Here is a 24,429-nt window from a genome sequence, read left to right as displayed (position 1 = left end):
CCACGCCGGGTCCCAGAGCGCGGCAGCCGCGGGTGACTCTCACGAAGCTGCGAGGTCCCCGGTGCTTGGCTGCTCCCCGCCCTCGGGCGGGGCGAGGGGCGCGGGTGGCTTCCCCTGCAGGGAAAGGGAGGGTCAGGGATGTCCCAGCCCCAGCCGGAGCTGCGATGAGCCCGTCCGTGCCCAGCCCGCAGCACCCCGCGGGGGAACCCCCCCCTTTCCCGGGGAGCCGCGGGGATCGGCAGGCGCTCACCCCGACAGGGCTGGGCAGAGCCGCGTGTCCCTCCCCAGGGCCGGGCTGGCATTGTCCCCGTTACTGTTCGATGGTAACGACACCACGGGGTGGCGCTTTCGGTACGTGGCACCGGGCACCGAGCGGCACCGGGTGCTCAGCCCGTCCCGGTGCTCTCACCGGCCCGAGGGACCGAGCGGGGACCCGGTGTCCCCCCGCTGCCCACCTGTGCCGGCCGCCCGCGGCGCGGGGGCTGCGTGCCACCGTGGTTCACCGTCCACGGCCCCAGGGACTGGCTGGCGTAGAAGTCCATGGGATAAGGCTGCTGCCACTCGATGTCCTGGAGAGCCACCGCAGCCTGCGGAGAGGACCGGGGATGAGTCCCCGAGCACTGCCTGCAGAGGGGAAGCTGGTGGTGCTGGGAGAGGTCCCAGCATCCAGCCTGCTGTGCCGAGGAGGGCACTGCTGGGGCAAAGCTGGAGGCTCTGGGAATCCCAGTGGTTTCCCAAAAGACTGGATATCCCAGCAGCATGCCTGGACTGTGCACAGAGCACAGATGGAGAGAGGAGGGGACACTGTCTGGGTGCAGGGACATCCCCAAGCCTGCTCTGGTGCATCACCCCAAGCCAGGACCGTCCCCCCAAAACAGAGAGGGGTGTGCTCACCTCATAGGGTGTCAGCAGTGGCTTGCTGAAGGCCTCTCCCCAATCGATGGAGAGCCGGGGACAGGCTACCTGCACCCACCTGGAAGGGAAACGTCACAATGGGGATGAGCATTTTGGGAAGAACACGGCACAGTGAAGCCCCTCAGCAGAATCCCAGAAGGTCCTCACTGTGCCAGCACCGCTCTGGTAAGGACAGCCATGCCCCTTCCCTGCACAGTGACAGCAGGACAGCAGTGTCAGGGACAGCTTCAAGTGGGAACTGCACAGGGATGGGGCACCCTGGGGCTGGAGGGGGGTCAGAAGCACTCACACATCCACCTGGGGGAAGAGCTTTAACTTGCTGGGGAAGATCTCAGACAGCAGCACCCGCACATAGGGCCGGCCCAGGGCGCAGAGACGTGACTCCAGGTGCTGCGGGGGAAAAAGGAAGGGTTAGAGTCCCCCAGCAAGCCCCCCCAAGCCCTGCCCACAGCCCCTTCTTGGCCATCAGACCCTCTGAGGGTCCCAGCTCTGCCCCACGTGTCCCCTTGGCAGTCATAGGCCAGACTGTGGCCACGGCTCCGGCTTGTGCCCAGCTCTCCCCAGCACGTGCCTCAGCCTAATGAAGTAATTACTGCTCAATGACAACAATCTGTTCTCGTTAGCGGCTGCCTGCCCTGGGACACCCGCCTGTCTTGGGCTGGCTGCAGCCAGAGCTTTCAGGAGGAGGACAGGGGCCAGAGATGTCCTTGTCCTCCAGAGCCAGCACTAATCACCCCCTGCCCAGCCAGCCCTGGCCATGCCCGTGCCCTGCCCGCTGTGGAAGAGCAGATGCTGGGACCTTGCTGCCCTGCTCTGCCCATTGGTCCCTGCTCTGCCTCAAATCTCACCTGTGGCTACCCCAGCATTTCTGGGTGTGAGCAGGGCCACCGTGCTCAGAGGGCAGAACTCTGCTGTCCTGCTCCCCTCACCCAGCCGGGTGCAGAAAGCACCAGCACGGCAGCTGAGCAGGGCTGCTGAACCTGATCGGAAGTTCATCCAATTAAAACAAACCCAGCCAATTAATTGCCGAGCTGTCTGGACGGGGGGGGGGGGGAGGTTCTCCAAGACTGGCCAGCTCTCCCCAGGAAGGGGTTTAATGAGCCCTTGTCCAGCCTCCCTCATCTGCTGCTAATTGCCCAGGCAGACCGGGGCCAGTGGCCACTGATGGGTTGCCAGCGGTGCCACATCCACCCTCACCCTGGCAGCGATGCTCACCAGTCCTTCCCCCCATCCAACAGCAGTGCCTGGTGCCCGGTGGGGACACTGGGGAGGGGGCTGGTACCTGTAGGATGCTGGGGGAGCCCTGGCGTCCCAGCGTGCCCAGGATGAGTCCCCAGCAGCGGGCAGTGCTGGCAGTGCGGATGGCGTCCTGCCGGGCGCGGTGCATGCGCTCGTGGCTGTAGTGCTCCTGCGAGAACACTTTGCTGTAGGGATCGTACCTGCAAAGCACAGCCAGGCTCACACGGGCTCCATCACCTGCCCTCCTCCCAGTGATGCCCGTCCCTCATTAGCACTAATTGCCTCCCACAGCATCTGTCCTCCTGGCTGATGTAGGACCCAGCCGGCTCGTTAGGGGACAAGGACAGGGATAGGGACAAGTGTCCCACCACAGCACCCAGCACAGCCTCGGCTCCGTGCTCGGCTTCACACTCGGCTCCCCCCCATCCTGGCTCATCAATTATGAAGAATTCTTTGATTTGTTGCTTTGTTTGACGAGGAGAATTTTAATCAAATCCCACTCGGGTTTCGGCAGCTTCACCAGCGCCATAAACCTGACGTGCGCCTCCCGTTTGTAACAAACGACCTACTAGGAAATTCAGATTCTGCCAAATGGGCCCAGCCTTTCACTCCTGATATTTCATCTGCTTTCAGCGGCCTCATCATCGCGCTTTATGGCCTCTGCCTGCAGCAGCCGGGCTTTAATGGCTGCACCTCCACGAGCTTTCACAGGTACTTGTCAAAATGTTTATATTCAGCTGGAGTAAATGGCTGGTGTTCATCTCCCCCAAGCACATCCTCACCCACCCCGTGGCCTCTCACCTGCCCATGCCTGCTGCTGGCAGCTGCCTGCCCAGCCCTGGGGGGCACATGGGGACAGATGGGGTGGTCCCCACCATGGGATTGGAGTGGGTGCCTGTACCTGTATGCAGGTATCCCTGGGTTGGCAATCATGATGGACTCCAGGTGGAAGCGCCCGTCGCCCAAATACCTGCCGAGAGGGGAGGGAGAGCTATGGCACTGGGAAACAGCAGCACCCCATCCACGTGTCCTTCCCAAACTGCAGCACAGTGGAGATGTCAGGAATCCAAGCTCCTGTGCTGGGACCCAGGGGCAGCAGGCACAGAAGGGCTCCCGGGCATGGCAGGGCTGGAGAGGCAGCCATGCTCAGAGCAAGGAGGGGTGCTCGCACCAGCACGGGGTGGCTGGGAGCTGCTCCATCTCAATGGCTGGCTCTAGACGTTGCTGCTTCCATTTCTAATCGGATTTCCAGTCAGCAATTACATTTCAAAGCCTTTCATTCAGCTGCCCTAATGGAGTGAGGGCCTGGAAAATGAATTCAGACGTAAAACTTGACTAGATTTTGCCCTTAATTGGAGAATGACATTTTGGGAGATCAAAGCTAATTTGTCTGCAAAAGTTAGCCCCAGAGACGGTGCAAAGAAGAAAATAATAATGCAGAGAGGACGCAGGTAAGGCCGAGTGCACCTGCGCGGGTTGGTACCGCACTGCCACTCCTGTGCCAGCTGCAACGACCCACTCTCACCAATGCAGTGCCAGCCTGGCTGCCCCTGCCTGCTCCCGATGTCCTTGGGGAGATGGAAAGTGGCTCAGGATGAATCCAGAGCTCTCACTGCCCCTGTGTCCAGCAATTTGGAGCCCAGCTCCCTGCATGGCCGTGCTTGGAAAGGCACTGGTGCTGTTGGCTCCCAGCAACATGGGCAAGAAGGAGCTCAGCAGGGCCCAAACCCACACCTGGGCTCCCCAGCTCCCCCCAGGGGTGGGGTCCTTGTATTTATTTATTCTGCAGCACACTGTATTCACAGTACATTAAGCATTTCCATTACCTAAAATAATTAGGTGATAGGAAGCGAAGTGCTCCCTCTAATTTGCTGTCCTTAAATAAAATTAATGTTGCTGTGATGTTGGGCCCCGGCCATTTGTCTTTTCCAATTATCCACCCGCCCTTCCATCTATTATCTATTCTGATATACGACTCAATTATTTCCTCCGTGCTACAAGCACACGCCACTTAAAGCAGTGTGAGGAGCTGAAGGGGGCCTATCCCAGCCTGTGGATAACCCTCACCACCCCGAAAATTGCACAAAACCAGGTAGGGGGTGCAGGAAGGATGGCAAGTCTGGGCCAGGCAGGAGGATGCTGAAGGACCCCGGGTACTTACACGATGGCATCCGTGTCCTGAGCGAGCCGGGGTGACGTACAGCCCAGGATCTCTCCCGGGGACAGTGGCTTACACTGGGGCACGCACACCTTGTACTGGGAGCGCAGCTCCTGTGACACTGCCTGTGGGAGACGTGGGGTCAGCAGGGACAGGCCATGGCACAAAGGGTGGCTGAGGACCCTTAGGGACACCCTGACCCTGGCAGTCCCAGCTGTCGTGACCCAGTGGAGGAGAACCAGCCCGCTCAGGGTGGCACCAGGAACAGCCCCGCCAGCCGGGATGCTCAGCGAGGCTCAGCCGACGTATCAATTAAAAGACAATGGAAAAAGCTTAACGCTTGGATAGCCCCGTGTTTTGATAGACACGGCTCAAGAGGCTCATTCATCTCCTCCCCTCCTGCCCAGCCGGCCGTTCAGGGGCAGACAGACAGACCCGCCGGAGCTTCCCCGGCCGCTGCCGGCACTGCATCAAAATGCCAAGTGCTCCACCGCCTGCCCTGACATTTCCAGAGCAGCTCCCGGGGGAGCTGGGGAGGGGTGCCGCCATGAAACATTGATCAGAGTTATTACAAAGTACTTGATCAACATTATGGCAGCACCACATTATTGCAGCGACTGTCAGAGAGGAACCAGCTCCACCAGCACCCCGGGGCAGCCGCTCCCACCGCGGGGCTGGGACAGGGAAGGGCTGAGCCAGAGGAAAACTCAGGGGGAGACAAAAGCCAGGGATTTCCATCTCACCTGCACCGTGGAGACGAACTGGATGGTGCTGACCAGGGCCAGGGAGGTGCCTGCTGCAAAGTTGAAGCGAATGGTCTCAAGAAAATGGGATGCATCGATCTTTATGTCCACGAACACATAGAGCATCTTCAGCCCCTGCGTGGAGTCGATGGGAACTGGTGACAGGAAGAGACAGGGTCTGAGTGTGGGGTACACCCGGGGCTCCAGCGAGCCCCAGGCTGTTGCTGCCTGCAGCTGGGGGATAAAGCATGTTGGTGGGGCTCCCTGTGCCCCAAACTGCCCTGGCATAGGCAGGGTGGGCTGTGCCATCCCTCTGCCTGTGCTGGCACCCAGGGCAGGGGGTGCAGATGGGAACCACAGAGAGCACCGGCTCTGTTTCTCTCCAGATAATGGCAGCCTGGGGAATCAATGAACACAAATCTAATTACCCCTGGTGCTAAGAAGCCTTTGTCACCACGATTAAGTGAATAATTAAAGTACACAGAGTCCACATCGATCCACAGCTCCACGTTCACTTCCCATTTTGGTGCTCTTTGCCTGATCACAATTAAGTGCAAATTACTCCCTCCTGCGGGGCACGTGGGGCTGGGAGGGAGCAGGAAGGACTGTGTGCTTCACCACTGGCCACCCTGGTGACAGGACCAACCTGGGCAGCTCAAAAGGAGCCCAGCATCCTCACAGCAGCCCATGGATAATCCAGGGTGCCCTGTAACCCGTCCAACTCTGCCCTGTGACCCACCCACTCCAGAGCAGGCAAGGGTGACAAGGCCATGGGCAGCAGATGGCAGCTGGTCTGGTGACAGTCAGCCTGGCAGTGCCTGCCTGTCCCTGCAGGAAGCAGCTCCAGCTGATGGGACTCCCATTCCCCAGATATGGATACGGCCCCTTCCTCCCCTTCCCGCTGTTCATTCATGAGCAGCAGGCTACAAACCAGGAGTTTTATACTCCCTGTTCCAGTGGTGCCCATAACCCTCCTTCCGTAACAAAGCACCTAGCACATGTATTTATCACCAGGAACGCTCACACCGACGTGGCTTTCAGGACAGAGTTCTCAACTGGGGAGTCAGTATTTCATACAGAGCCTGATGCAATTCTTCAAACCTGTTTATAGGGCCCCATAAACGTCCAGGAGGGCTGCCAGGTGCTGGGAGCGTGGCAGCAGCGGGGATGCACACACCTCCTGCTCACTGTGGCAATTCTGCAGATCCACCTTAAAACCCAGAGCGTCTTATTGTTATTTTTGGGCTGATTCCATCCTGGGTGGACTTCAAAGTTAGCAGCATCTGGGACAGCAGCGCAGTTTCCATGGCAACTGGATCCAGAGTACTGTCCGCCTGGGGAGCACACAGCCTCCTCCTCCTCCTCCCTTCCCTGCCCAGCCTGCACTGTACCCGCACAGCCGCCTTTCCTGGCCCCGGGGCAAGTGGGACCCCCAGGCCCTTGCTCTCCTCTGCCATCATTCCCTTTGTCATCACTCCACAGAGGCCAGGTGGGGAGCAAGAGCAGCCTCATCCCCTGGGCCAGCGGGGTCCTGCCAAGCCATGGCCTTGCTGCTCTGCTCTTGGGGACACGTCTGGATCCGTGCGCTGCTGCAGCAGCCGAGCAGGATGAGCACGCCCTGCTGCGCCCAAAATCCTGCCCGTGAGCAACCACCCAGCCAGCCTGGCCCCATCCAAAGCCAGCAGCTGAAGCTGGAGAACAGAAAGCCCTCTGGGAAGGGATTAGCCTTTGGCACTAAGTCTCTGAGCTGGTGTCGAGAGGGGCGTGGAGTTCTCAGCGTGGCACGGTGGCAGCAGCACAGCCTCCACAGTGCCACACCCCAGCAGCACCCCGGGACTCGGTGCCACCTACTTAGGCAACTGTGTCCATAGTGCACCAGGAAGTCAGCACCCAGGGCCCGGGCCGTGTAGTCATCCACGCAGCAGGCGCCGTAGGTCACGTCACCCATCACCACTGCCTCTGCATCCGTGAATCTGTGGGAAGGCAGAGCACTGAGGGTCACGGCCGTGTCACCACAGCCCAGGTTCTGTCCCCCAGCCCCGTGGCATGTCACTATAGGGGGACCCCGTGCTGCCACCGAGCCACGCGCCGAAGAGGACAAGCACTGGCTACTCTCCGAGATGTCAACATGATTAAGCTGGAGAGCGCTAATCCGCCTCTTCAATTGGGTAAAGCTGTTTGCAATTCAGCGGATTATCCACTCATCAAACAATACGCTGCCAGATTCCTAATGCTCCAGCGGGGAGAGCAGCAGAGGGAGACCCGGCACAGCGTGGTGCCACCACTTCCACCAGCCAGCCCTGGGGACTGGAGCTGTCCTGGCATCCCTTGTGGTGCCAGCCAAGCCACCATCACCCCGTGGCTGGGCACTCTGTGAGCCAGTGAATCCAATCTGCACATGACTGTGTCAGCCCTGGATGCCAGTTTGGCCAAGCTGGGTGACCTCCAGAAGAGCTGGTGCTTAAGTGGCACTTGGCGAGGGAAAGCACCAAATCACCACTGGTGCTGTCCCCTATCCCCAGTGCTCCAGTCCAAACCCACCTGGCACCTGCCAGCCTGTGGGTGAAGGGGCACACACCAGCGCTGAGCAGCAAAGCCAGGGCTCTGGCATGATTCAGAGGCACCACCTTTGTGGGTATTTATTGCACCATTTTGGGGGATTATTAGCTTGGCTACCTTCCCAGGGAGCTGCCGCAGCAGGATGAGAGCAGGTATCACGATGACAAAGCCCCGCGCCTGGAGGGGCTGCTTAAACCAGATGCTAATTCCTTATTTAATCGAGGCCCAGTGCAGCTCGGTGCCAGTGGGGTCCCCCCTGCTGCTGGCACAGGAGACCAGGGAAGGAGGGGGCGCTGGCACAGCATCACCCCCTGCAGCACCCATCGCTGGCTGGGGGCCAGGGTCCCGCGCTCCCCCCAAGCGCCAGGCAGGGAGCGTTACGTCGGCGGCAAGAATAGAAATGGTGGGCAGAGCTGGGCAGATGGCAGAAGGTGGAGAAATGGCGGAGCGTGCTGAATATTAACAGCTCCGGCCCATCCGTCAGCGCCCGGGGAGGGGGACAGGGGAGCAGCAACGCTGGAGCATCCCCGAGGAGGGGGCACAGCCATCCTCACCTCTGAGTCCGGCCTGCGCAGCTCCCGCTCCACAAGGGTTGGGGATGCAGCTGGGGAACGTCAGAAGATGGGCAGGATCCTGCCAGCACCCAAATCCCGCGATTCCTCACGGCCAGCGTGGCCTGGATGGGAGGATGGCTCCTCCACTGCCCACGTGGCCACACCATGGGGCTGGGGGCTGCTGGTGAAGGTTCGAGAAGGCTCTTCCCACCCTTCTGAGCCCCCAGCCCTCCTCTAATGAGAGGTGATGAGATGAACATGAATCAGACTCCACACATCTCAGCAAAAGTGGAAAATTATTCAGCTCCTTAAGATTCAGGATGGGGAGGTCTGACTCAGAGCGGCAGCCAGCGCCGCTTAATTTTTTATAGATTAAAATGTATGCAAATTGGCCCAAACCCCAGAGAAAGTCCCTGGGGGTGAAGAGCAAGAAAGTGAAATAGCAACGGTGGAAGGAGGAGGGCAGAGGTGCCCGTGGCCCTGCCCGATGTGTGGGGCTGCAGCTGGGCAGGGAGAGATGAGGCTGAGCCCTGCGCTGGCCATGGGCAAGATTCCTCCTCTGGCTGCAGGGAGTGGAGTCACAGGAGAGCAAAGAGGCCACGGGATGGTGCCTGGTGAGGAGGGAACCCAATGGTGCTGGCAAGGCCAGGAGCCCGGTGGTGCTGCAGGAGGGGCTCCAGGATGGCACACACCAGGATCACCCGCTCCGGCTGGGCTGGGCTGGACAATCGAGCAGAGCCGTAATCATCTCCTGAGACAAATCAAAGGCAGGCGCCAGGGCCTCCCCTTGATGTTTTAATCAGTTGAGTGTCGCCAGAGTCTTTCATCAAACTACAGAGGAAGGAAATGTCAATTAGCAACCACCTGCCTCCGATGCGGGCTGGGGAGCTGCTCGCCAACCAGCCCAGACCAGGACATGGGCAAGGGGCTGCCACGGCAGCATCCTTGTCAGTGTTTTGTGTCCCTGGAAGTTGTCACAGCCACAGATAGGTCCCAGCAGCGTGCTGGCAGTGGTGACAGGGATGTCCCCACCCAGCGCCGAGACGCTCATTACAGCTGGGAGCTCATGAATATTGAACACGTGGGGAGGTTATTCATCTTTTACATCCCGCAAACCCCGGCTCATTCTGAAAAACCGCCTGGCCTTAGCATTTTTCTCATCCGCCCCTAATTCATTATCTGCTCCTTTAAACAGATGGCTCCCAAAATCCCATTTATAAAGTGCCATGCTCAGCACTGGCAGGATGTGCTCCAGGGCAGGCCAGGTCCCTGTCCCAACCCCAGCTGGGACCCCCAGGCCCTCCCAGCCCTGCTCCCCAGTGCAGGATGGAGGCAGCAGCAATCCAGGGACAAGTTTTGGGGCTGAAAACGCTGGGTCAGAGACATGCACATGGAGCCTGCATATCTCCAAGCATGGGGTAGCCAGCCCCTGTCACCTGAGCACAGGCACTTGGCTGGAGCAGCCCTGATTTATCCCAGCCCCTCGAAAAATGAATGAGAGCATTTGCTGCTGGCAGGAGCGCAAGGTCCCTTGGCAGTGTGTGAATGATACAGTGCTGGTCCTCAAGCCATGAGGCAGAGAGCAGCTCTGTCCAGCAGGGACAAGTCCTCAGCCCCTGTGTTTCCACCAGCCCTTGGTGGGGAGGGGATTGAGGGGACTGGGCTGAGAGTGGCCAGTCCTGGCACCCCCGTGCTGTGGGAGGATGGAGCCGGCACTGGGATGCCAGGGTGCCTGCGTATTGTGCTGGGAACATGGACATGGTGCAGACTGCCCCTTGCCTCACCTGCGTGTGGCCTTTCAAATACCCCACAACCACCCCACAAACTCTACCCCCACTGCCTGCTCTGTGCCCAAGCCCAGCGTGTCCCAGGACACCCGTGGGTGCTGCTGTCCTGGGCTGTGGGGGCTGAGCCCAGCCCTGGCTGACAACAGTGCACTTAATTAGCAGAGAAGCCCATCACCAAGCCCCATTACCAGACTCCCAACTTCATTAGCACAGGAAGGCTGCACATAATTAAAATAATGAGTTTGTGATTTTATTGCAGTTGGTGCTGGAAGAGCCCGGCTGCAGCTGGGCAGTGATGGAGCCCCACAGAGCTTCTGCAAGCGGGGCACAATGAGGAGAGGTCTCCCCTCTGTCTCCCCACAGCCCCCCAGGAGGAACCATCTCCAGCTGGCTCCCCTCCCCTGAGGGGACTTCCCACTCTGTCCTCACTATAGGTGGCAGGGCAAACACCACCTCACAAGGGGCATGTCCCAGGGCACCCCAGCTTTGCTGGTCCCGTAGCAGTGAAAAAAACCCAAAATAAGGCAAACCAAGGGGCAGTGCACGTTGGTTGTAAAGGCACCATGACCATCCTGTGTCCTCTCTTCACAACACAGAGCTCTGTGGGATACAAGGAGGTGGCATGGGGCACTGGTAGTGGGCACCACACCTGTGCTGGCACATCCCAGCCTGGGAGCTGATAGCCCTATAGACCCCACACATTCCCCCCGGCCCAACCCCCACCCCCGGCGCAGCCACCACCCGGGTAGAAGGTTTTGAACATCTCCAATGAAGTGAGAACTTCATTCCTCCTAATGACGCTGTTGTGTGGTTAATGACAGTGATTAAGTTCCCCTGCACAGTGTGCACCCGCTGCCAGAGCCTCCAGGTTGTGCTGAAAAGGACGAGGGGAGAAGGGAAAGCAGCGCTGGCCAGCAGAGCCACAGCACTGTGCAGCTCAGGCCAGATCCTGATCTCTGTTAGTGTCCCAGGGTGGCCTTTTGGGACCTCCTGGTGATGCTGCCATCTTCATCGCAGCATTCAGTCCCACACTGCTCTGGGCCACATGGCAGACCTGCCTGGCCAAGGGACCTGGCACCTGCTGGCACTGGGAACCTGCTGGGCACACCAGCCATGGCACCGGGTACTGTGGGGCACACTGTCCATCAGAGCCTGTTTTGTCCTGGCCATAGTGGGGCATTTCAAGCTCTGCCACAGCTGTTGGGCTGTGCACACAGATGTTTAACTCTTTATTTCTCAACTAGGACCTGCTGTGACTCCAAAAAGTCTCTGTATGCTCCTGAGTCACCAGGATGAGTTTAGGATGGTCTGTGCACCTCCAGCACCACCTCGCATGGATCTTCAAAAGCCACTGGGAGTTGGGAGGTGTTTAAAGCTGTGACAGGGCAGCCTCTGCGGGCATCAGGACACCCCTGGGCCCCCCTGCCATTGCCCATCCCTGCCACCAAGCCTCAGCTGATTAGCAGGAGCCTCTCACCCCGGAGTGGCACAGGAAGACAGAGGGATTAGCAGCTGCGAAGCCTGACAGCCGACTTTATTAACACGGAATCAAAAGCCCAGCTGAGAGCCCAGCTGATCCGTCTGCTCCAGCCCCGGCAGGGAGGGGAGCAGGGGTCCGCTCCTGGCTGCACAGCCCCCAGCTGCAAGCTGGTGGCGCAGGGGGACACGACTGCCACCTCCCCGGCATGGCAGCGGGTGGGCTGGGGGGCTGCCCCTCCCCGAGCCGTGGTCCGAGCTCCCCCCACGCGGCTCTCCACGCTGCCGCCCCCCAGCACGAGTTCCCCTCTGCCGAATTACATCAGCCGTGACAAATGGAGCCAATTTGGAAGGTGCCGCGGGAGTGTCGTGATGTGGCGCCGGCAGCGCGCAGACCCCGGCCCCGACGCCCCCCCCCCCCCCCCGGCAGCCGGGCCGCTCGCCCCGGCACAGCTTTGACAATGACAAACCTATTAACGGTAATTAACTGGCCTCACACCGGTCAATGCTCCGAGCTCGCTCTCGATTTCAAAGGCTCCAGGCTGAGAACCCCACCGGCCTTTCCGCGGCGGCTGTGATGCTTCGGCTACATCTTCATCCCCGCAGCCCCTCGGGGCTCGCCCAGCGCCAGTGCAATGCTGGGAAGCTCAGACAGGCCCCACCTGGCCGCCCCCTCCCCTCCTTACTCCACGGAGCTCCCCGGGGGCCTGCTCTCTCCCACATGGCAGTGAGGGACGTGGTGACACTGCCATCCCACTGCACGGGGACAGACAGACGCACAGCGAGCACCGTGTCCCCCTGGAGCCGCCTGTGCTGCGGGGGAGTGAGCCACATCCCCGCTCTTGGCTCTCCCCAGCGCCACCAGGCCACGGCACAAATATTCTATTAAAAGGCAGCTCCAGCAGAAGGGATAAATATTCAGTGTGAGTGGCAGCTGACACGGCTCCAGTTCAACCGAAACACACAGGGGTGGGCACTGTCACCCCAGGGGCACCAGCCCCGGGCACAGCTCTGTAGCCAGCAGCCGAGAATGCAGGGGAGGGAAAACTCACTCCCCAAACTCCCACCAGCAAGGACACGGCAGGAGGCTGTAGGAATGGGCTGGGGAAAGGGGCTGCTCGCTGAGCAATGTCCCCAGTGGGCACACAGGTATTCCTGTCACGCTCAGCCCTCACATCCTCTCTGTCACCAGGAGGGACACCAGCCCAGGGCTGATGGTACCCCCAAGCCCCTGTCCCCAGCCTGGTGATGGCAGCCAGAGCACACAGCTGCAGCGATTCCTGTCACGTCGGAGGCTCATCCGGCCCCAGCACTGGGTGAGGAGGGCCAGCAGGAGCGGGCGGCCGAGCTTCCATTCCACATTAATGCTGGCGATGAATATTAATAGCAGGAAGAGGCAGGAACTAACGAGGCCACCTGCCGATTCACACCTCACCTCCAGCAGTGTAACTGGGTCCCCAGTGTGTCCCCGAGAGAGTGGACACAGGGCTGGGCTCAGTCCTGCCCACAGCCACAATCCTCCAGCTGGCAGTGCTGGTACCCAGCACAGCCACATCCCCAGCCAGGGTCACGGATGGCACCCAGTGCTCCCAGTAAGGGAGTGGCAGTGGGGTGTCTCTGGGTGCTGCATGGTGGCAGTGAGGGAAGGATACAGCCCTTCTGCTCAGCCTTGAAGCCATCCCACATCCAAACACCATCCCATCAGTGCCCCCACATCCCCTCCCTTGGCTGGGCTCCTCCACCCACGCAGCACCCATCTCCCACCAGCACCCCTCACCAGCCCAGCAAGGATGCCAGCACCCCAGAATCCAGCGGCACCCTGGCATTCAGCACCCTGGAATCCACCATCCACCAGGAAGTGGGGCTTAAGGTTTCATTCAGATAAAAGAGCCCCTTAATCCGCTGCCTTTGAAGTCGGAGACATGAAAGCGGCTGGGTGCCAAAGCTGGAGAGGAGGCAGCTCCACTTAAAGGGACAAGCCCACGCAGAGCTGCCCACACTCGCACCCCTCCCCTGCCCCCCGCGCCCGTCCCTTGCCCGCGCCCACCTTCCCACCGAGTGCGGGGCTGCCGCGGGGGAGACGATGGGGACAAAGCCCGCGGGCACGGCTGCCTTCCCACTCAGCACAGCAGCTGCAGCTAGGCGAGGCTGCTGGCCTCGGCAAGGCAGCTGCTAATGAGTGCCACGACCCCGATGGCAGACGAGGCACGAAGTGCTATTAGCACTAATTCATTGTGCTAAAACAGAGAAGGGCTGCGGAAGGGGCTGTGGTAGGTGGGGAGGAAGGCAGCCGCGCTCAGCAGGAAAGAGATCACGGCCAATTTCTGCAAGGTGCCTGCATCCACTGTCACTGCACAGCCCAGTTCCTCTCCAGTGCCTCAGCCTCGCTTCTCAAGCGGCACGGAAAAATCAAGAGAGGAGCCGTGGCAAAGGGGTCACCCAGCAGGAGCGACCCTTTCCGTGCCATCACCGTGGCCTGAAGCCTGCCCAGCCGCAGCAAGGCTGCCCCTGCGCATCTCCGTGCCGGGCAGCGAGGCTGCAGAGGCAGGACGAGGCCGGGGGGAGGAGGCTGGGTCCCTGCCGCAGCGGTGGCCCCGCTGCCGGCCCTCCCCTGGCCGGGCTGGCGTCAGCCGCTTGTGAACACGGCTCCAGCTCCCTGCTGGAGCTCCCCGGCTCCAGCACCCCTGCGGGGCCCCGGCACGCTGAGCCTGTCAGCAGCTCCCGGCACGGCGGAGAGGGGAGGAGAAGCCAGGCAGTGAGGGCTGGGCTGGCACCGTGCCGGTCCCTGTCCCCGGGGCTGGCAGCAGGTCCCTGTGACCTGCCCCAGGGCTGCCCAGCTGTGCCCAGCCAGGTTGTGGCCCCAGCCACAGCACGTCCTCATCCATAGCCCTGGGCCTCTTCCTGCCCAGTGGCCAACCCATCCCCAGCAGTAGCCCCCATCCCCTTGCCAGCCCCAGAGCCCCGCAGGGAAAAGCCGTGGTCTTACCGCTCAATGATGTCAGCGATGGTGCAGGCGAACATGAGGAGCCCTTCTGGCATCTGCAGGGCCACTGGGAAGAGAAACAGCCACGGGGTTAGGAGGGGCTGGAAGGGACATCTTCAAGTGGGGACCAGCTCAAGGTGCAGCCACAAACCACCCTCCCCAAACCTGCCAGGTGTTGGCCAAAAATCCGGGTGGCTCTGGCAGCTGGGGTGCAGACTGTCCTGCCTTGGGCTGTATCCACTCTCCCTGTGCACACACCTCATCCCTCCCTGAACCCACTGACACTGCTGGCCTCTCCCACTTCCCAAAGTAATGACTTCCAGATTTTAATTATGTGCTGCACAGCAAAAGGAACTTTCTTCTGTTTATTTTAAACCTGCTCCTAATAATGTAAACACGTGCCCCTGGTTCTCCTGGTACGAGAAAGAGTGAATAATCATCCCCTGTTCAGCCTCTCCACATCATTCACAATTCTACATCCCTATCATATCCCCTTTCGTTCATCTCTTTTCCAACTAAAGGATCTAAACCTATTTAATCTCTCCTTATACAGAAGCTGCTCCAAACCTTTGATCATCCTCACTGCCCTTTTCAACACCTCCCTCACAGCTTCTCTCTCCATTTCAGGAGGGTGGCCAACAACAGCCGCAGCATTGTGCCTTGCAGGAATTTATTCAACAACAAATTATGTTTCCTCATTTGCTCCCTCCTCACAGAACAATCAGAACAATCCCTCTTCCTCCAAAGGCCAGCGAACTGCCCGGTGCCTGGGAGCCCCCCATGGGGTGGTGGGGAAGAGCAGGGACCATGATGGAGGAGCTAAATGGAGGAGGCCCCATTAATCCTATTGTTTCACCTCCCAATGCCACTAAGATATCCCAGCTTCTGTGCTATCTATCCAAACACTCTCTCCAGATTCCCCTCCAACAAAATCCCCGTGCTTCCAGGCCCAACCCACTGGCCAGTGTGGAGCTGTGTAAAAGCCCGGCTCAAATTAGGCTGATCCCACCCTGTTCCAACCTTCAGGGCCAAGGAAAGCTGCACATGCTCTGCCAGCCCCTGCCTGACCTGGCAGGGATGGAAGTTCCCTATCCCAGCATCCCCCAGCCCATCTGAGACTATTTTGGCCCATTTGGAGCTGCCCTCCAGCCCAGATCTGCAAACAGCGGGTTGGCAGGAGGCAGCTGGGTCGCTCTCCACCATTGTCACAGAACAATGGGGAAAGGGGGTGCTCCCCAACCCCCCCCAAAACCCCAGAGCAGGCAGGGCACAGGCAGGGCTGGCTGCAGCCCTGTGGGAGCCCACGTTCCCCCAGCAACGAGCCCCTGGCTGGTGTCTGCACACGCGGATTTTTAAATCCCAGCACGGCTGGCTGGCTGATGGGCTCCGCTCCCAGCTCGGAAACCTAAATCCCAGCCGCATATTTACATTTAATTAGGAGGTGCCAAGCAGCAAAACACAGCAAGGAAAGCCAGAGCAGCAGGGCTGGGCGGCCTCGCCGTGTGCTGATGGGACACGCCCAGCCCTGACTCCCACCCCACAGCTGGAAAGGGCCGGACGGCCCCACAGCCTGCGGCCCTTCGGCACCGCAGCCGCAGCAGCTCAGCTTCCACAACATCCCCGTGACGCCTTGCCAGCCCTGCCAGCTCGGTGGCAGCAGGCAGCGACATTCCCAGGTGGATACAAAGCATTTCAAATCCACGAGCAGCCCCTGTCTGCACGTGAAGTCAGGGTGGGGACGCTGGTGACACCCGGGGATGGAGGGGGAGGCTCCGAGCCCTGCTGCTGATCACACATCGCTCCGTGGGATGCACAGGCTGTGCAGGGAAAGCCCTGGCACCACTCCTGAAGCCTCCACAATCATCCCCTGCTCCTCTGCGGCTACACAACCCTCTGAGGAAGGTTCGGACCAGAGAGCAGCACAGCCCAGCTCCCTGCCAGCCCCACCCGGTGCCCGCTGTTGTGGGGCTGCCCCTTCCCTGCCCCAGCAGTGTGTCAGGGAAGCGCAGGGAGAGAGGAGAGAGGCAAGAGGAGCACAGCAGGGACCTGGCCAGCATCCCAGACACATCTCCAGGCTGACAGGTCCACGCAGCTCAACCTGTCCTGTCCGATGTGATTATAATCCAGAGAAACAGATCTATTAACCCCCCTCGGGAGGAGGAGAGCTCGCCAAGACAGAGCCTAAACACACGGGGGGCACAGCAGCAGCTCAGCCCCAGCCTCACCTGCCCCACGGGGGTCCCACCAGCACAATCCAGCCCCAAAACCGCTCATGCCCCGGGGCAGCGCTCACCCTTCCTGGCCCGAGCCTGCCGGATGCGCCAGATGGTCTTGGGGATCTCGAAGTTGTAGTTGGGGGGCAGGGCCTCGGCCGCCTCCCGCAGCTCCGCGTTGCCCAGGATCTCCTCGGGGATCTGCTGGGCCACGTGCCGCGCTCGGGCTGCGGGACAAACGGGGGGGACCTAAAGGAGCCGTCGGAGGGGAGGGGATGGGTGGGGAGCGCAGCCCGCACGCCACGGGCCACCAGCAGCCTTGCTGTCCTCATGCCAGTCCTTGGTGCTCAAACCCCTCGGGACAAGCTGGGGAAAGCGGTGGGGTGCTGCCCTTCACGCTGGGGGCAGATCGCTAGCGCTTTTCAGAGGAATAAGGTTTTTTTTTTAGCCCAGAAACGCCGCAGTAACGATGTGACACCCTGTGAGCGCGGCTGGCTGTCCCCACAGCGAGGGGACAGCACGCACAGCCCCTCAGGGCTCATGGGCCAGCACCGCGGTGACACCCTAATGCACCCCCGTTTCCCCAACAAGGGGATCCCGTTATCCCACCGGGAAAAAGCCGCCCAGCGCCGGGTGATCCATCCCCGGGAGCCTCATCCTGAAGCCGCCCCCCGACAGCAGCCGCCCCCCTACATCTCGGCGATGCCAGAGTGCAGCGGGGGAGTGACAGCAGGGGGATTATTCACTATTTCCAGCCCAACACCGGCACTCACGAGCCACCAAACCCTCCCCGCACGGCCCACGGGACAACCGACAAAGGGCCAGCTGGGCCGGGCCGGCGGCGGGGGTGGCCGGGATGGCGGCGGAGCCACCTCCCGCCACCGGCCCGGACTCCCCCGTCGAGGCAACCAAAACAGCGCGCGGTAGCGGCCCCGGGAGCCCCGCGCTGAGCCGGTCCCAGCCCACCTTTGGCGGGCACCGGGGCCGCGCTCCCGGCCCGCACGGGGGCCGCCATGGCTGTGGCGCACGTGGAGGCGGGAAGGCAGCACTAAGCGATCCCCGCGCAAGGCCGGAGCAGTCGCCGGCCGAGAGCTCGAGCTCGGGAGCGCACCGGCGGGCCCCGACGGGACGGGCGGTGCGGCGGGGACCGAGCGCTCCCGCCACGGTCCCGCCGGGGCGCTGGGAGTGCGGTGGGGTGTGACAAGCGCTGCGATGGCGGGGCTGTCCGCCCTTCACGTCGGGGACGTGGTCCCGCCGCATCCCTCGCGGCGCTGACAGTTTCAGGGTTAACGGTCCTAAACGTTAACACAGGGACGGGGCGGGGGCATCGGGAGCGTTGTCGTGGTGACGGGTCCGTGTGTGTCCCCCCCCCCCCCCTACACGCCCCTGCGAAGCATGGGGCAAGAGGGACCGGAGGGTCATGGGGACCCCCTGGAGACCACGGGGATCCCGACGGTGCAGTAAGGACAGCAGCGCTCCCGGTGGAATAACGGGACCCGCTCGGGGCAGTGGGGACAGCAGCGTTCCCGCTGGAGTAACGGGAGCCGCGGTGGGACAGAGGGAGGGAGGCAAGAGGGACAGTGCGGGGTCAGCGGGGACCTCCAGGGGACGATAGAAGACCGAGGAGGCAGCGGGGATCCCCCGAGGAAGGCGGCGATCCCGGCGGGGCGGTGGGGACAGCTGCGGTCCCGGTGGGATAACGGGACCCCCTGCGGTGCACGGGGGAGGAGGCAGGAGGGACTGTCTGGGGACAGCGGGGACAGCTCGGGGGCACCGGGGTGTCGGGACCGCGGCGGGGAGCGCGGGGACAGCAGGAACCGGGAGACAAAGGGGACAGCAGCGACCGGGAGGCAGAGGGGACAGCAGAGCCCCCGGTGGGGTATCCGTGACCCCGGTGGGACAGCAGGGAGCGGGTAGGGCGGAGGGGACCAGAAGGGGCGGAGGGCACGGTAGGGAGCGGCTGGGACCGTGCCGGGGCGGCGGGGACAGCGCGGACAGCAGAGACCCGGATCGGACGGCGACATCTCGGCAGGACACGGCGGGCAGAGGGGACGAGAAGGGGCCCCGAGGGGACGGCGGGTCCCCGGGGAGCGGCAGGGACGGTGCTGGGCAGGCGGGACAGCGGGGACAGCCGTGACCACGGCAGGCGCGGGGCGGCGCGGCGGAGCCTCGGTGCGATAACGGGGCGCCGTGTGGACGACGAGGGCAGTGGGGACAACGATGTGCCGGGGGTGACAGTCGGTCCCGGAGGGACCGCAGAGCCCCGGGGGGGTGGCGCTGGGCCATACCCCCCCCCCCGGTGGGGCGGAGGGAGGGCGGCGGCGCGGGGAACGGGAGCAGCGGCACTTTCACGAACTGTCCACGGGAGGCGGGAGAGGCGGCGGCGGCGGCGGCGGAAGGGGGGGCCCGGGGGGGGGGCTCGCCCAGCCCAGCCCAGCCCGGCCCAGCCCTGCCCGCCCCGTCGCTGCCCCGCCCCGCCCTGCCCAGCCCTGCCCGCCGCTGCAGGCAGCGCGGCACCGGCACCGGGCACCCCTTTATAGGCTCTGCCCGAGGGGGTGGGGGGCGGCGGCGGCCCCAGCCCCGAGGGGGCGGCTCCCCCCTAAAAGCCGGCGGCGGGACGCGCGGCGGGCAGAGGCGCGGCCGGCGCTCCCCGGTGCTCCGGGGCCGGCGCTCCCCGGTGCCGCTGCGGCTCGGCCCGCCATGCCCCCGCGGGGGCCGCTCGCCCGGGCTCCGGCTCCTCGTTCCCGGTACAGCAGCAGCCGCCGCCGCCGCTACCGCTCGCCGCCGCCGCGCCCGAGGCTCTGAGCGCCGCCGCCGCCGCCGCCGGGAGACCGCGCCCGCCCCGGCTCCAAGATGCTCCGCCAAGGTGAGCACCGCACCGGGAGGGCACCGGGTGCCGCGGGCACAGGGGGCAGCGGGGCCGGCCCCGAAGTTTGTCTCCCCGCCGAAGTTGGGGCCGCGCCGCCGGGCGCCCCCCGCCGCCACCGTGTTACCGGCGCCGCCACCGAGGCTCGGGCACCCCCCGGGGAGCGGCACCGGCGGGAGCGCAGCGCGGCGGGGAGGCGGGAGACCGGGAGGAGCGAAGGGAGGCAGGGCAGGCGCCGGGTCCCGCAGGACCGGGGACGCGGTGGGTCCCGCGGGCACCGGGGTACGGCGGGTCCCGGAGGCAGCGGGGATGCGGCGGGCGCGGGGGGGGGGGGGGGTCGGTGCTCGTCCCTCAGGGCGAGGGAACGGGAAACGGGGCTCACCGGGGAGCGCGGGGGGTTCGGCGGGGAAGTTGGGGCGAGCCGTCCCGTTCGGCCCCCCCCCTCCGAGGAGAATCGCTCCGCTGTGACATCACGCGATTTCCATGGCAACCGCCTGGGACATCATCGGGGAGCTGTGTGACATCACGGCGAGGGGAGCAGCCGGCCCTTCCGGGGGTCCCGGACGGTTGGGGGGGGGGGGGGGAAGGACCCCCGGCCCCACTGCACCGGAGCCAGTCGCGGGGAGATGCTGGGGACAGCGGTGCCATGCGGTGAGACCCCAGCTGGACCCCCCCACTGCTGTCCCGTGCCCCAGGGAGGGGGCGGCCACACAGCCCCGGGCCCAGCCCTCGCCACCACCAGCACATGCCCCTCTCCGGCGAGGCTCGGGCAGCAGAGAAGGTGCCAACGCTGTGCGTGCAGCCCCTGGCACTGGGGTGCGGACCCCCAGGCAGGCAGGGCAGAGCCCCCGCTGCCACCCCAGAGACGCTTTTTCCCGCTGGGGGAAATGTCACCTTGTGGCTGTGTGGCCTCGCACTCGGATGCTCCTTTAGCTGGCTCCCGCCTCAGCTTTGTTTGGCGTGTTAACCCAACCCGGCTGGATGACTTGAGAACAAACCCCAAGCCTTCGGAGCAGCCCCGCTTTCCAGCCTCGATTCCCAGCCCTGGTGCAGCCGGCTGGAGGAAAAGCATCATCCAGGCTGGGAAACTGGGAGCCCAAGGTGGAGGCAGGCAGCGAGGCTGCCGACAGGGTTGGATCCCACCAGGGGTAGCCTGTTAAGGTCAAGATCTACAGCTTTCATTTGTGGAGCTAGAAAAACAAAATGCAAATTGAAGAGCCTGTGGGCTAAAGCAAAACCTATTCTTAAAGTTTTTGTCTTGTTAAGCAAGGAAATAGAGTGCCAAATAGGCTTTGTTAAGTGGCAGTCTAATTAATAATTTAAAATCTTGTAGCTGTCTTTCATTAGAATTTATCTGTACATCAACCACAAAATCAGTCAAACACACTCATTTATAAGTTAATACCGTTCCTGAATAATTCAACAGGCAGTTAGAGGAGGCCTCCATCCTGCCGACAGGTTCTCCCCTCCCTGCCTCACCGGGCCAGGCGCCCCTGGGCAGGGGGGCCCCGTCCCCAGCATGTGCCCCAAATGGGGTGTGGAGGGGACATCCCACATGTGAAGCAAGGGGACCAAGGGACAGCTGCTGCTGGGGCGCTGGGCTGGGGCCAAACCCCTCTGTGGAGCTCCGGGGTGACTGATTTTGTCAAGGATGGTGGCAGTGCAAGGCTGTGCTGGTGGGTGGCAGCGCTGGCTGATGGTGGCACTGCCACCGCCTTCCACGTCCCACTGCTGGGGACCAGGCTTGAGGCTGGGGCCATGGCAGGGTTTGGGGCAGCAGGAGCTGTGCCGTGGTTGACACCTCCAAGGGAGGCAGCTCCGAGGGGACAGCTTCACACGCGGTGCCACACGGGCAAAGTCGTTTGCAGCAGGATGGCGGCAGCGTGGCCGGGCAAGCGCTGCTATTCCTGAGGGCATTTTGGGCCTCTTGCACCCCGTGGGCTTCATCCGTGGAGTCACTGGTGGGGTTCAGGGTGGATTCTGTGCAGTGGGATGTCACTGGTGGCGTGGCAGTGGGTGACAGCGTGGGGTGCAGCTCCATCCGGGGTGAGGGTGTCACAGCCTTGTCAGAGGGGGCCGCAGGCAGCTGCAGGCAGGAGTGCAATACTGGCGATGCAGGAGAAGGAGATTTCCAGGTCAAGGATGACACCAAGGTCATGGGCAGCCACATCCCTGTCCCTTCCATCGCTCATCCCATCGATGGGGCGTCCAGCCTCCATCCCTCCCTGCCAGGGCAGCAGTCAGTGGGCACGGTGCAGGCGCAGGCTGGACTGCGGTTCTTGCGCCGGGGAGCCAAGAGCCCAGAAACCTTTCTGCTTATAAAAGTTTAATTTCATAAAGAGCTGATAGGAAGCCACAAGCTCTCTGTGCCCGGTGAAGCAAGGGAGGGGGTCAGGATGTGGCCCAGGCTGTCCCTGCAGTGGTGCTGGGGGGGAGAGAGGAGGGCTCGGCAGACGAGACCTGCCTGGACCTGGAGTCGGAGCCGGGATGCGAAGGAGCCGTCGCTGCTCAGTGACCTGCACTGATGGAGCCAGGCAGGGTCAGAGCCGTGGCCACGCTTGGCTGGATGTTATTCCCACTTTTTGCCGAAAATGCCACACCCAGCGCCCCGCAGTCCCATCTGGGTGCCGGAAGCTGTGGGTGACACTCCAGGTGGCCTTGAAGCGCTGCCCTAAAAACATCAGTGAACCTGCCCAGGAGATGTAAAAATATGCATTTTCCAGTGTGATTTCACATCCATCTTTCCCTGAAGCACCTGGCAGTGCTGGAGCCAGTCGCACAGGCCAGCAGCAGGGGCAGTGGGGCTCCATGGTTTGCAGGATGAGGCCACGAGTGGGATGTCATTGCCTTGGGGTCAGGCAGGAACTCGGGCTGCTGGAAACTGCTGGAGCGCTGATGGGTTTTGACAGCAAGAGCCAAAATCTTGTTTGAAGGCAAAAACCAGGCAGGGAAGTGTGGGAGCCTGGAGGGATGTGGTGGTGGCCAGGTGTGACCAGGGCTGCCTCCCACTGGGGCGTCCCCTGCTCCTGGCAGTGCCCCTGTGGGAGTGCAGAGGCAAAGCCCCCCTCGCAGAGGAGTGACCCAGGACACGGCCACTTCAGCCCCACATCACCTGTCCCACTATGCCCCACACTGGGGCACCCCTGGGTGACACTGCCACTCATTCCCACCCCAGGGAGCTGCTCCAGTCTCCCCCAAACAGCCAAAAACTTGGGCTTTGTTTGCAAAGTACAATTCCAGGGTTCAGCCACGATCAATAGAGACTTGGGTTATTAAGAGCAGATTATGTTTGCAGAGCTCTTTGGTGGAGCAGCAGCAGCACAGGCACCCACACCCCAGCGGTGGTGGCTGTTGTTTGGGTTCCCAGCAGGTTGGGATGGGCGAGGTGCTGCCCTCATTCAGAACCCACCAAAGGCAGCTGAAGTCTAATTTAAGAGCAGCTGCAACAAGTGGGAGGCTGCAGGGAGAGCCATGAGGCCAGGAGCAAGAGGGATCCTGGTGGGAGTCAGTGAGGAGGAGCTGGGGATCCGTGTGCTGGCACGGGCAGGGGTGCAGGGCACGGCCTCAGGAGCACCACTGGGATACAGGAGCATCCGTGCCCTCTCCAGCAAGGCTGCTCTTCCCCTGCTATTTTGGGTGATGCTGCTCAAGGCCAAGGTGGAAAGAGCTGGCTCAGCCTCAGGATCCTGTGCCAGCAGCAGGGCTGGTGCTGTCCTCGCTCTGGGTGTCAACACCACGTCCCATCTCCCAAATGGAGGAAGCACCAATCCCACCGATCCCCCTGTACCATCCCTGCGGAACAGCATCACCATGGAAACCCACAGCCCTGCGCCTGCCGCCCGGCAATCAGAGGGGGGACACTTTTAGGAGTATTATTTTTACTGATGACAAATGGTGAAGGCTCGCTGCTGACAAAGGAGATGAGCCCAGTGCTGGGCATCGCCTGTTTTCCCCGTGGCTGGTCTTTCTCCTGCTTTTCCTGCTGAGGGCACGTGCTGATGGGGCAGCCTTGGCTGTGCCCGGGTGTTTAGTGCGGGCAGGGCGAGCGGCAGATGCAGGACGGGAAGATGCGGGGGGCAATCTTCTTTGCGCAGATTAGGATTGGGGGTTATTAAGCGGAAAATGCTCCATTTGGTGTAGAAAGCTCCTTTTCCTTTTTAACAGCATATGTGCCCGCTGGCTGCTTGCTTCCCGGTGCTGTTGGCACAGCGGCTCGGAGCCGGCACGGCAGCTTGGAGCCCGCCCAGCTTTGGTGAGCGGCTTTTAGCGATGCTCCCGCCTGGGCCGGGAGAGCCGCGACCGCTCTGGTGGCTCACGGTGGCAAAAGCTGCTTCCTGCCACGGCTGTGTCTCTCACGGCCAGCGGGATGGGGTGGCAGCGGGATTTGGCCCCGGAGAGGTGATGGCACAGCAGGTCCGTGGAGGTCCAGCGTGGATCCAAACAGATCCCGTGTGTGGGGAGAGCGCGGTGCTGGAGCCGGAGGGTGTCAGAGGTGCTCCACGTGCTCCCTGAGTCCCGGCATCGCCATCACACGGGGAGGATGCAGCCGCTGTTTACTGGGGAGGGAATTTGGCTGCTGCTGCTCTGGCAGAGCTCCTTACGGAGCAGCCCTGCAAGCGGAGGGGAGGTGCCAGCGGCTCCGCCAGCCCCGTGTGCCGCACTTGGGAACCGCTTTCTATTTTTTCTTTCCAGCTGCATTTGCACCAGCGTTTGCATTGGTTTGCTTGGGGAAACCCCATCCCCGTGACCGCGGGACCCCCACGGCGCCACCCGAGGGGTGCAAAGCCCGTCCTTGGGCACGGAGAATGTCACGGGGCTTCTTTGGCCCGAGGTGACCTGGGTGAAGATCTTGTCCATGAGACCTTCACCCAGCTGGGTGTCCACGTGCATTTGGTGCGTGCTTGCACCGGGCAGATCCCTTCTGATCCCCGCGGGG

The 24,429-nt window shown here is 62.3% G+C and overlaps 2 protein-coding genes across 4 annotated transcripts in view; one reads left to right on the top strand and one right to left on the bottom strand.

The window, feature by feature from the left end:
* Positions 1 to 9: 9 nt before the first annotated feature.
* Positions 10 to 17,869, bottom strand: DPH1 (diphthamide biosynthesis 1). Of its 2 annotated transcripts, XM_053961028.1 has the most exons (12): positions 17,594 to 17,866; positions 16,708 to 16,854; positions 14,418 to 14,481; positions 6,907 to 7,028; positions 5,056 to 5,210; positions 4,316 to 4,437; positions 3,056 to 3,124; positions 2,198 to 2,354; positions 1,205 to 1,305; positions 895 to 973; positions 456 to 587; positions 10 to 114 (listed from the first exon to the last, which is right to left on the bottom strand). In XM_053961028.1, exons 1-12 carry the CDS (start codon positions 17,640 to 17,642, stop codon positions 40 to 42), a joined length of 1,272 nt encoding a protein of 423 aa, XP_053817003.1. In that variant the 5' UTR covers positions 17,643 to 17,866; the 3' UTR covers positions 10 to 39. The 2 variants fall into 2 exon arrangements, with proteins under 2 accessions (XP_053817003.1, XP_053817004.1); XM_053961029.1 differs by lacking the exon at positions 10 to 114 and having other exon boundaries at positions 502 to 587; positions 1,213 to 1,305; positions 17,594 to 17,869.
* Positions 17,870 to 17,952: 83 nt separating this feature from the next.
* Positions 17,953 to 24,429, top strand: part of RTN4RL1 (reticulon 4 receptor like 1) — a 30,179-nt gene continuing 23,702 nt past the window's right edge. The window contains exon 1 of one of the 2 annotated variants that reach the window (XM_053961026.1): positions 17,953 to 18,087. In XM_053961026.1, coding sequence (XP_053817001.1) covers positions 18,048 to 18,087 — 40 coding nt within the window. In that variant the 5' untranslated portion in view covers positions 17,953 to 18,047. Of the gene's footprint in view, positions 18,088 to 19,115; positions 19,494 to 24,429 lie in introns of those variants that run through there. The other variant, XM_053961027.1, reaches the window with a different exon arrangement.

This window comes from Vidua chalybeata, chromosome 20 (assembly GCF_026979565.1).
Source record: "Vidua chalybeata isolate OUT-0048 chromosome 20, bVidCha1 merged haplotype, whole genome shotgun sequence".
Lineage (NCBI taxonomy): Eukaryota > Metazoa > Chordata > Aves > Passeriformes > Viduidae > Vidua > Vidua chalybeata.
The sequence above is the reverse complement of the archived record's forward strand: the minus strand, read 5'-3'. Positions and strand labels throughout refer to the sequence as shown.